Source organism: Panthera uncia, chromosome B4 (assembly GCF_023721935.1).
Source record: "Panthera uncia isolate 11264 chromosome B4, Puncia_PCG_1.0, whole genome shotgun sequence".
Taxonomy (NCBI): domain Eukaryota; kingdom Metazoa; phylum Chordata; class Mammalia; order Carnivora; family Felidae; genus Panthera; species Panthera uncia.
Window position 1 is genome coordinate 77,354,099 of NC_064809.1, and position 12,145 is coordinate 77,366,243.

General features: G+C 44.3%; 1 protein-coding gene across 1 annotated transcript in view; it reads left to right on the plus strand.

The window, feature by feature from the left end:
- Window positions 1–3,593: 3,593 nt before the first annotated feature.
- Window positions 3,594–12,145, plus strand: part of SP1 (Sp1 transcription factor) — a 40,446-nt gene continuing 31,894 nt past the window's right edge. The window contains exons 1-3 of the mRNA XM_049625585.1: window positions 3,594–3,746; window positions 4,789–4,943; window positions 5,259–6,774. Of these exons, the coding sequence (XP_049481542.1) occupies window positions 3,740–3,746; window positions 4,789–4,943; window positions 5,259–6,774 (1,678 nt within the window). The 5' untranslated portion in view covers window positions 3,594–3,739. The remainder of the gene's footprint in view (window positions 3,747–4,788; window positions 4,944–5,258; window positions 6,775–12,145) is intronic.

The following is a 12,145-nucleotide window of genomic DNA, read 5'->3' on the forward strand; positions in this document are numbered from 1 at the left end:
ACTTAGTACATGTACTATTGTGATTGATTTTGAAGTAAAGCATCTCTCAAATGACCCATCCGTGTCGCTTTTCAAACACAGTCATTAGGAGTTATTGGAATGATTTCACAAATGGTTATGTAGACTGACATTGGCATGCATGGGATTTGAGAAACCTTGAAATAAGTTATTCATTTGAAAAAATGTATTTTAGTTTTAGAAAAAATAGAAATTATTTTAGTTCTGTTTAAAGAAATTTTGTTCAGGTTTTCAGAGATGAATTGGACGAGATGGATCATACCCCTTTGTTCTCTTTTTAAAAATTTTTAATTTTAGAGACCAAGCAGGGGAGAGGGGCAGAGGGGGAGAGAGAGAATCTTAAGCAGGCTCCATGCTCAGTGCAGAGCCCAACATGGGGCTCAGTCCCAGGACCCTGCGATCATGACCTGAGCTGAAACCAAAAGTCCTATGTTCAACTGACTGAGCCACCCAGGTGCCCCCCCATTTTTTCTCTCATCAGTAAACGAGCATATGTGTAAGACATCTCTCACTAGCCAGATTGGGAATTCTGTCTGGTCCTGAAGAAGCAAAAAGAGTGAAAAGGATGAAGGCCCTTGAATGTCTGAGTCTAAATCTAGACCTTTCTCTCAGTAACTCAGAATCAAACTCTAGTTCCCAATTCGGGCATAGACCAGATTTGAGTCATGGGGAAAAACACAGTCTTTGGAACTAAATAACCATCATAATTTAACGTAAGTACTGGAGCCTCGGTTTTCTCATTTGCAAAAGGGGATGGCAATTTAAATTAATTGAAAGGATTAAGCCAGAGAATACATACAGTAATATACATGAAATGTTCTGAAGACTGCTCTCTAATGTTAGTTCCTCCCCCAACCCCTTCAGCAAGTTTAGGTGTGGTCTTTCGATGAATACACTAAACAGCTGTTAGAATCTCCAGAACTTGGTTTACAAAGATGACTAATGCAGTTTCTAACCTCCAGGAAGTTTCTTCCCTTCTGGAAGTTTCTTCTCTTCCAGTTTTATCCCTTAGTGTTTCTTAAACTCTGGCTTAGGGACTAATCACTTGAAAGAACTAGTTTTTAGTTTAAAAGAATCACTTTTAAAGAACTTTAAAAATACATATTCTCAAGCCCATTCCAAAGAATCTGATTTGATTAGTCTGAGATGGAGACTAGGAATCTACCTTAATATTAAAAAAAAAAAAAGTTTATTTGAGAGAACAAGAGAGAGCTCGCGCATGACTGTGTGTGTGCAAGGGAAGAGCACAGACAGAGAGAAGGAGAGAGAGAGAGAGAGAGTGGGAGAGAGAAAATCCCAAGTAGGCTTCATGCTCAGCGAGGAACCTGACACGGAGACCATGACCTGAGCCAAAATGAAGAGTCTCATGTTCCCCCGACCCCCGACTGAGCCACCCAGGCACCCCCAAATCCACCTTTTTAAACAAAGCAGCCCAAAGGATTTGGATAGAGTCTGATATATTTTGAGAATTTTGATCTAGAGGGATGCTATTAATTGTAATGTAATGTGATGTTTTATATAAAGGTATGCAAGAGGATAATGCCATCTGAGCTGTCATGGAAATTAGGGCAGGAATTTTTTTCAGGAGCTAGAGGAGAATACAAAAGTGTTTTTGAAAAACTGTGTATATACTCATATATACATATGTAAGTGGTTAGAGCAGGCATGCTTTATTTGTTTTAAAATCTACAGTAGACTTTTTGGGGGGGGCGCCTGGGTGGCTCAGTGGGTTAAGCATCCAACTTCGGTTCAGGTTATGATCTTGCCGCCGTCTGTGGGTTCGAGCCCCGCCTCGGGCTGTGTGCTGGCAGCTCAGAACCTGGAGCCTGCTTCGGATTCTGTGTCTCCCTCTCTCTCTGCCCCTCCCCTGCTTGCTCCCTGTCTCTTTCTCAAATAACAAACACTAAAAAAAATAAAAAATAAAAAATAAAAATCTTTGTGGGATTGTTCCGGGTTGGAACCTGGCGCTACAACTTACTAGCTTCGTGACCTTGGGCCAGTTATTTCCCAGCCCAACTTTCTTATAAAATACGTAACATCCTACTACTATCATCTTCCTTGTGAGAAGGACAGGAGGAATGGGAAAGACTAACTGACATTAGGCCCCTAACACGGTAGGCATTCAACAACCGCTTCACCTTATTCAGGGCCTATCCAGAACAGCAGAGGCCTGTTTTAGGGAGATCCAGACCTTAAAACATGACAACGTATCGCGAAGCGCTGGATTGTAGATAACGAAGTGACAACACTAAGTGCTACAGAGAATGACCTCCGTGGCAATGACAAATCACCCAGGCCGCCTCCACCGAAACCAGGAAAAAGGAGGGGTGGGATGGAAGGCCAGAAACTCAGGTGCCTCGGGAAAAAAATCTCCTTTAACTTTGTGGTTGCGAAAGCAGGAGCTCTTTATGCTTGGATGGTATTTGCAATGAAGGGGAGAAAAAGGAAGTGGTTTGCAGGGCATTCGCTCTAGGTGGTTCTCCAATGCGCTTCGCCTCAGACCAGCTCCTGGAAGGTTAACCCCACACCAATCAAGTAGTTAGCACCTTTGGCTGGGAGAACTTAATAAAATGGCGTTAGTTGGGAGTCTCAAAGCCCTCGCGAATGGTCAGTTCAGTATTAACTGGGAGCGCGTCGCCAGATTTCGTCGCGCCCGCACCCACAGGGCTTACACCCACATTCAGAGGCATCCGCCCACCCCGGGAAGGAGTAGACTTGAGAGGCACTTTTAAGAGCGGTTAAGCGAAGACTCAAACGAGCCCTGGTGGCGAGGCAAAACCGAGCACCGAATGTCGTGGCCCTGACACTTGTGGAGCAGAAGGGCTCCACTGAAGCGTGCCACCTAATCACTGCGAAGAAGTCCCCTGAGGAGGGCCAAAATGGCGACGGACTCCACTTGGCACAGCCCTGCTCCCTCCCCCACGTCGGGAGGTTCCCGTAACGCCCATTGGCCAAGTTGGAGGCGGTGCCTGGCTTCCTTCGCCGCCTCATTGGACTGAGTGACTGAGGGAGACGCCAACGCTTCTCTGCCCACTCCAGAATCCCGCCCTCAGAGTTCATTCGGCGTTTAATTGGCTTTCCGTTCGCGTCAATTTGCGTCCTATCTTGTCTTTTTTTCAGTGTTAATCCAATCAGAACTTTCCTGGCTGCCCGCCTGATTTCTGATTGGTTTTGATCAGCTTCATCCTATCCCATTTCTGCCTACTTCTTACCACCTCCCACCAGGGACTTTGCCCAGGCATGTCCAGGGTTCTGGTTGGTCGTTATTCTGTCATTCCAATCAAAGCTCTTCCTATCCCTACCGCTCAGAGAGCCCGCCTGGCAGCTGACTGGTTTCTTTCCAAGCCTATCATCACCAGCTCCCGCCCACCCTCACTTCCTGCGTCTTTCATTGGCTTTTAAAACTGAGAGGGCGGCCTCCTTGGGCGGACACCCGGCACGCAACTTTGTCTTACACGCCTCAGAGAGCAAGCGAATCTTGCCATTGGACAGCCTGCCCGTCCTTCTTCTTCATGTCCCTCCTTTCTCCCTCCCTCATTGGGCGGGGCAGCAGTGAAGGGGCGGGGCCGAGGCCGGGCTTGTGGCGCGCTGCTCCCTCCTCCTTACCCCCCCCCTCCCTGTCCGGTCCGGGTTCGCTTGCCTCGTCAGCGTCCGCGTTTTTCCTGGCCCCCCCCAACCCCCCCGGACAGGACCCCCTTGAGCTCGTCCCTCAGCTGCCACCATGAGCGGTAAGGATGAGTCCACTCCACGCTTAGGGGTGGGAGGGGAGTGAGGGGGCGCGCGCGAGGGCCGACCGGGCGGTCCCCGCCGTGAGGGGGGGCGGGCGGGAGGCGGCGGCGGCGGCCTTGGTCCCGCCCGGGGCGGAGGGAAGGGAGGGAGAAGGGGCAGTGGCGGGGCCTGCGAGAAAGAGGGGGATGGGCCGCCCGCCCCGGGGGAGGGGGCAGCGTGGCCTCGCCCGCCCCCTGCCCGCCCCGGCCACGGGGGACGGGCCTTACCCCCCACTATTCGGCGGCCCGCCTGAGGCTCCTCCCGCCGGGGGCTGGAGCCGCGGGGGCGGCCCGAACAGTGCAGGCCCCGCCCGGGCCAACCGCCTCCCTGGTCCGCCCTCTGGTCGCCGCCTGCCCCAAGGCCCTCCCCTCCCCCCGTAGATTTCCCCTCCCCCCCCACCGTCCCGCCCTTTCCACGCCCCTCACCCCGAAACCGCCCTTTCCCTCTAGGGCCCGCCCTCTGTCTTCCCCGAAAGCTCCAGATTCTTAACCTCTGGACCCCTTTAGCCCCTTTAGCAGTATTCACAAATGTTTCCTCACTCACACTTTTTGTTCTTTTTACCTTGCCCCTCTTCTGTTGTTGCTTTTTACACTTGAATTTTCTTTCTCCATATCCTTTGACCCTAATTTTAGCAAGATTTCCATCCACCCACATGTTGTTTTTTGCCTTACCTATCTATCCTTCTCCTTTTTTTCCCCCCGGGATACTTTTTTATATTTTGAAACTCTTTGAGCATGTCCACTGCTCCTCATATTTCCTATACCCAAAGCACATTTTCAATGTTTTAGGAGTTTAATTTTGTGCAAGGGGGAATTGAGGCCCAGTTTTAGCATTACCCAGCCTAGTTTATGTTCTGTATGTCCTACAGCTGTCCCTTTTCCAAGCCACTTTTTTTTTTGTTTTTTACGTTAGTGCTTTAAACCATACTGATGTTTCTGTTTTATCATATCATTTTACCTTTTTTCTTTCTCCAACTTTAAGTTGTTTGTCTCTAATTTTTAGACCAAGATCACTCCATGGATGAAATGACAGCTGTGGTGAAGATTGAAAAAGGAGTTGGTGGAAATAATGGGGGCAATGGTAATGGTGGTGGTGCCTTTTCTCAGGCTCGAAGCAGCAGCACAGGCAGTAGCAGCAGTGGAGGAGGAGGAGGGCAGGTAAGTGATAATCAGGACAGACGGGGACATGTTAAGAGAATGTAAATTTTCCTGGATGATTACTGTTTCACAGAAACATTTTTAGGAAGGGGCTGAACCATTTTGTAGCTAGGGACACAGATGATTGGGAGATCCCCTCAGATGAGAATTTCAACAGTATAGATGGGGCAACTTTTTGTTTCTGTTATTTTTCCCCATTCTTTGCACCTTTTGGCTGTTTATTTGTTTTATACTGCCCCCTGGGCTGGCAGCTGGGTGTCAGTGAACTAACTCCTTTCCTTTCCTATCCTTTCCTTTCCTTTCTTTTCTGGCCAGGAATCCCAGCCATCCCCTTTGGCTCTGCTGGCAGCAACTTGCAGCAGAATTGAGTCACCCAATGAAAACAGCAACAACTCCCAGGGCCCGAGCCAGTCAGGGGGCACAGGTGAGCTTGACCTCACAGCCACACAACTCTCACAGGGTGCCAATGGCTGGCAGATCATCTCTTCCTCCTCTGGGGCTACCCCTACCTCAAAGGAACAGAGTGGCAGCAGTACCAATGGCAGCAATGGCAGTGAGTCTTCCAAGAATCGCACAGTCTCTGGTGGGCAGTATGTTGTGGCTGCCACGTCCAACTTACAGAACCAGCAAGTCCTGACAGGATTACCTGGAGTGATGCCTAATATTCAGTATCAAGTAATCCCACAGTTCCAGACCGTTGATGGGCAACAGCTGCAATTCGCTGCCACTGGGGCCCAAGTGCAGCAGGATGGTTCTGGTCAAATACAGATCATACCAGGTGCAAACCAACAGATCATCACAAATCGAGGAAGTGGAGGCAACATCATTGCTGCTATGCCAAATCTACTCCAGCAGGCTGTCCCCCTTCAAGGCCTGGCTAATAATGTACTCTCAGGACAGACTCAGTATGTGACCAATGTACCAGTGGCCCTAAATGGGAATATCACCTTGCTACCTGTCAACAGCGTTTCTGCAGCTACCTTGACTCCTAGCTCTCAGGCAGTCACTATCAGCAGCTCTGGGTCCCAAGAGAGTGGTTCACAGCCCGCCACCTCAGGGACTGCCATCAGTTCTGCCAGTTTGGTATCATCACAAGCCAGTTCCAGCTCCTTTTTCACCAATGCCAATAGCTACTCAACAACTACTACCACCAGCAACATGGGAATTATGAACTTTACCACCAGCGGATCAGCAGGGACCAACTCTCAAGGGCAGACACCCCAGAGGGTCAGTGGGCTACAGGGGTCTGATGCTCTAAACATCCAACAGAACCAGACATCTGGAGGCTCTCTGCAAGCAAGTCAGCAAAAAGAGGGAGAGCAGAACCAGCAGACACAGCAACAGCAGCAAATTCTTATCCAGCCTCAGCTTGTTCAAGGGGGACAGGCTCTCCAGGCCCTCCAAGCAGCACCATTGTCAGGGCAGACCTTTACAACTCAAGCTATCTCCCAGGAAACCCTCCAGAATCTCCAGCTTCAGGCTGTTCCAAACTCTGGCCCCATCATCATCCGGACACCAACAGTGGGGCCCAATGGACAGGTCAGTTGGCAGACTCTTCAGCTGCAGAATCTCCAAGTTCAGAACCCACAGGCCCAGACAATCACCTTGGCCCCAATGCAGGGCGTTTCCTTGGGGCAGACCAGCAGCAGCAATACCACCCTTACACCCATTGCCTCAGCTGCCTCCATCCCTACCGGCACAGTCACTGTGAATGCTGCTCAGCTCTCCTCCATGCCTGGCCTCCAGACCATTAACCTCAGTGCATTGGGTGCTTCAGGAATCCAGGTGCACCAGCTTCCAAGCCTGCCCTTGGCTATAGCAAATGCCCCAGGTAAGCCTCCAATCTTTTACATTAATTTCCAGAGCTAAATAGCATCTTAACTGCAACCGTTGGGTCTAAGGAAGGAAATAGACACTTTCGTGGGTAACAGTTTCTTGAGAGCGAGTTGATTAGAGAAATGGCAATGATTCTGTTTAAGTCATTTGGAACTGACTTAACGGAAACTTTTTTTCAGTTAATCTCATGAGAAAGGAGCACTTCTGGGCAGCGTCCCTGGGGTCACTGTACTTCCAGTGCCTTTGGTGCTACAGAACAAGGGTCGGCAACTTTTTCTGTAAAGGGCCAGATAGTAAATATTTTAGGGCTTGTGAGACATGTAGTATTCTTTTTGTTTTGTTTTTTTTTTGCAACTTTTTAAAAACGTAAAACCATTCTTACCTCAAGGGCTTTATTTGGCGTACAAGCCCACCCCTTTGTAAGATAAGAATTGATTATAAACTTGACCTCTTTGTATGACAGTTACTAAATAATCAGATATTTCTTATGAACTGTAAGTCTTAAGTGAGGGAAAAGTGACGTAGTGGATTCCGGAAGAATTTTTAATGAAATAAATTTCACGGTTAATTTTTAGTTAGCTAGAGTATCCTATTTTCTGAGCAAGCCGGTTAATTAAAGTTTAATTTTTTAAACTTCTGGTTACCTTAAAAGTGGAATCTGTATGCCTCCCCTTACACTAATGTATATTTTCAGTAAGCTTGCTGGGTGGTTCTGGTACTTCCTAGATGAGAAAACCACTTCCTAGACTGCTTTGAAAGTAATGTATGGTTGAGAAGGGAGGGTAGAGAAAGGGAGCATGGCCTGGAATGGAGTGGGGAGGTGGAGTTGAGAGGAGTTAGGAATAAGGAGAGCATTGAAGGGAAAAAGAGTCCTCGGGGAAGAGGTATGTATTGGAATGTATGTTGAATCAGTTGACCACAATATTCAATTATTCATTTTGAACAGTGTTTCACTGTTGGTTAATTTGAAATTTGAAACGTGTCCATTTAAAAAAGTGAAAGTCTGTTTAGAATTTTGTCATTTTAAATTCTGTGGCAATAGAGCTAATCTTTAATAAGGTACAAGAAAATGATTCTATAGATTTTTATATTCTGCCATGATATATAAAAATTATGATGGGAAATAGTTTAATGTCACCAAACTTCTAGTTCTGTTGGAATACATGTGGGTTTATGAATTGTTTACTTTTATTAGAGTTCTCAGTTCATTTTTTTAAAAAGTTTTATTTAAGTAATCTCTACACCCCACGTGGGGCTTGAACTCATGACTCTGAGACCAAGAGTTGAATGCTTTTCTCACTGATCAGCCAGGTGCCCCAAGTTCTCATTTCATTTATACTGGTTTTTACATTAAAGAGGATAATAAATAGACAACCATATTTCCTGTCTCCTGCAGTTTTGGAAAATGGTGATGGGGGAGGGGGGGATCTGTTCATGTTCCCTAACTTTTTTACATTCTTGAGGTCATGTTTAGAATGATGACATTTTGAGCCTTAAGATAACAATTTTCTTAATAAATTGGAGATCTTGGAATAGAAAGTTAGAGCTGGAAGGGGCCTAAGAAATCATCTAGTACAACTGCCTTATTTTCTAGAAGAGGATGTTGAGGTATGAAGAAGCAGTTAAGTGGCCAGACTACAGCCAGAGCTAGGGCTTGTGGTTAGTTTTAACTTAGGACATGAGAAATCTTTAGATTGTTAAAAATGTTTTAGAAAAGCTGTCTTTGCTTCTTTGAAATTTAATGTTCTAGAGTTGGCCAAGTGTTTTATAGGCTAAAAATTATGATAGTAGAAATGGGAAAAAGTTAATGAAAACGAAATTCAGCAGCCTGGAAAATTAGACACTTTGCTGGATAACCTTTACTAGCATGTTTGTTTTCTCTTTGCTCTTAGGTTGTTGTATCCAGCAGTTTTGCTCTTTGTCAAAGGAAGGCAAAACTGCGAGATTGTTCCAGTTAGTAATAATTTGGATCCTTGCAATTTTTAAAAGGTTTATAACTTAGGCTCTGGAGAACAGTTATGAGGTACTCTCATTGCTAAATCATGCTCTGGGGAAGCCTGCCATTTAATATGTCATAGGATAGGGCTACCTAGCTATTATTGATGGTCTCTGAGCTCAAGAAAATGCATGCCTTTCTGTAAAGTAGCAGCAGCTTGACATTCACTAATGAAAGAATGAGCCTCTGAAAGGCCATTTTGTGAGAGTTGGGATTGGTTGCTTCATTAATAGTGGTTTCTGAAGAGAAAAGTTTCCTTCTTTCTGGTTAGTCTTCTGCAACATTTTTTTCCCCTTCAGTTGATCTAACTTTATCCTTAATGAAAGCTAATAAAATCATTTCCTAGAAGCCTTAATGCTGTTCAGCAGTTGCCTGGCTGCTAAAAATGGCTCATTTTACCCCCTTACTGGTATATAGTGATTTTACTGGAAAAGCTCAATCTCTTGCCAGTATAATGTAGTAGAAAGAGCTTTGAATGTGAAGTCCTGTTGTGAGGTATAGCTTGGTGGATAGATACATAGCATTCTACAAAATGAGACTTTATTACATGGTTGTGGAAGCCTGCAGCCTCCTTGGTGTTCACTTTGTTTACTTTTATTATTTTTAAAAATCATCTTTTAGAAATCATTTAAGCTCCCCTGTTGACTTTCACTGTTTATTTTTGTTTGCTGAATACACAGGCAAAAGCACAAACTTAGAACCAAAGTAAGCCACCCATCTCAATATCCTGTGTTTTTTATGGCTCAGCCCCTGGTGGGTGGTAGTGAGGAAGGGACCACCCAGTAAACTAAGTTTAATTTCTAGACAGTGAAATGATCTATGGGCTCCGAGGGGTTGTTGTTGTTGTTGTTTTGTTTTAAGTTATCTGCAGCTTGTTTTGTTGTCTTTTTTTTTTTTTTTTTCAACGTTTATTTTATTTTTGGGACAGAGAGAGACAGAGCATGAACGGGGGAGGGACAGAGAGAGAGGGAGACACAGAATCGGAAACAGGCTCCAGGCTCCGAGCCATCAGCCCAGAGCCCGACGCGGGGCTCGAACTCACGGACCGTGAGATCGTGACCTGGCTGAAGTCAGACGCTTAACCGACTGCGCCACCCAGGTGCCCCTGTTGTCTTTTAAATCAACACCCTTTCCTCTCATTTTGTAGTTACACTCTCACAGATCTTGTGTTTTTTTTTTTGTTTGTTTGTTTTTTTTTCCAGTTTAAAGCTTCAGGTTTTTTCTCAGACACTGCTATGTCCTGAAAACTCTTCTACCAGGTTGGGGGGTGGGGGTGCAGCTTTGAAAGACAGTTTGTATGACTTCGTGGGAGTTCTGCCTAATAAAGAGTTCAGGGCTGGTCTTTGGCAGGAGAATAGAACATATTTCCTTGATGGCTATAATTCACTCAGTTAAATTTCAGGCACTAAAAATAAAAATCTCACATCTGCTTGGTTTTATCGGGGTCAGGAAAATGTCTTCTCTTAGAAGTTAAGTTAAATGTGATACCAGAGTTAGTTTGCCAACAGTGTCGCTAAACTTGCGGTCAGATTGCCTAGACCTAATTTGTTAAAAAGTTGCATTTTAGACTAGGGTACCTGAACAATGTAAATGGGTTTAGCTGATTTGAATGTGTTTAGAATTATTCTAGGGCAAAAGATTAAATGAGATAATTTTCTTTTTTAAAATAATATACTTTATCAACTATAACATCACATGTTTCTGCATCGTTTGCCTTTTTTATCTAATGTTATATTTGTTTCTGAAGGTGATGTTAGTGTTTTTAAGTGATTTCAATTTAAGTAGAAAAGGTCTCCTTTAAAATCTAGGTGCCTTCATTGATTTGAAAAGAATGAGAAGACAGTCCTCAGACCTTGTCAGTTGCTCCTATTTATTCATTCCAGTGGCTTTCTGTAAATGACGTCATTGTTAAATCACGTTGCATTGTGTAATGTGGCCATTTTAGTTCTTAATTAAATAACAAGAGCACAAGGGTGCCTAGTGTTTCAGAAAAGTTTAATATCTATTCTGTTCTCATATCTCCCTTTCCTTTTAACTGTTCCACTTTGTAAAGTAGCATTTAAATGTTGCCACTAATAATTTAGTTTTCCTCATTCCTTGCTTCTAATTGTTTTGTTTTCTCTCCTTGAAAATGTTTTAAGATGTAAAATGAACATCTGTGGAAAAGCTCTGTTACATAATGCTTTGTAAGTTATTTATCAGATGTCTAACCATTAATGGATAATATTAGTTGAACTTTTTTACTTTGATGTTTATTGTTCTTCATATTTCCTACAGAAGGTGTGTCATAATCTATTCCTTTCTCTAACATTTAGCATTATTATTCGGGCTTGTGTGCCTAACCATTATTTTAAAGTGTATATGCCCTCATTATGATTATATTATTAATACCATGCTAGGTTTTAAGAATTGTTTCCCTTATGGGGCGCCTGGGTGGCGCAGTCGGCTAAGCGTCCGACTTCAGCCAGGTCACGATCTCGCGGTCCGTGAGTTCGAGCCCCGAGTCAGGCTCTGGGCTGATGGCTCAGAGCCTGGAGCCTGTTTCCGATTCTGTGTCTCCCTCTCTCTCTCTGCCCCTCCCCCGTTCATGCTCTGTCTCTCTCTGTCCCAAAAATAAATTAAAAAAAAAAAAAAAAAAAAACAACGTTGGAAAAAAAAAGAAAAAAAAGAATTGTTTCCCTTAGAAGACCCTGAAAAAGTTTCTGTAGAAAGATTTATTTTTTTATTTTTTATTTTTTAGAGTTGGTTGCAAATTTAAGCTGGAAGTTGAATTGTACTTTTGCTTCAGTGTTTTTAAAACTCTGAATAGCTTATGGAAACTGGGCAGTATTACTTGTTTGACAACTTTGGATGTGCCTTTCTAATTTACTGTAAATCGTCCTATGTACAAAATAAATAATGACTTAACAATTTTGAAGGAGTTAAAATATAAAATCCCTATGTGAAGATAGAGACTTGACCGTTAAATGATGAGAGAACTAAATTAAAAATCTATACATCTCTGAAAATGTAAAAAATATTATTTTTATAGGAAAGCAAATGTTTGCTGCAAATAATCTAAAAAAGGTTAAATGCTGTTAAGGTGGATCTTTTCATATTATTCAGTATGTTCTTCGTTGAATTTGACCTTTTTTGATAGATTAAAAATTACAGGGGCGCCTGGGTGGCGCAGTCGGCTAAGCGTCCGACTTCAGCCAGGTCACGATCTCGCGGTCCGTGAGTTCGAGCCCCGCGTCAGGCTCTGGGCTGATGGCTCAGAGCCTGGAGCCTGTTTCCGATTCTGTGTCTCCCTCTCTCTCTGCCCCTCCCCCGTTCATGCTCTGTCTCTCTCTGTGCCAAAAATAAATAAAAAACGTTGAAAAAAAAAATT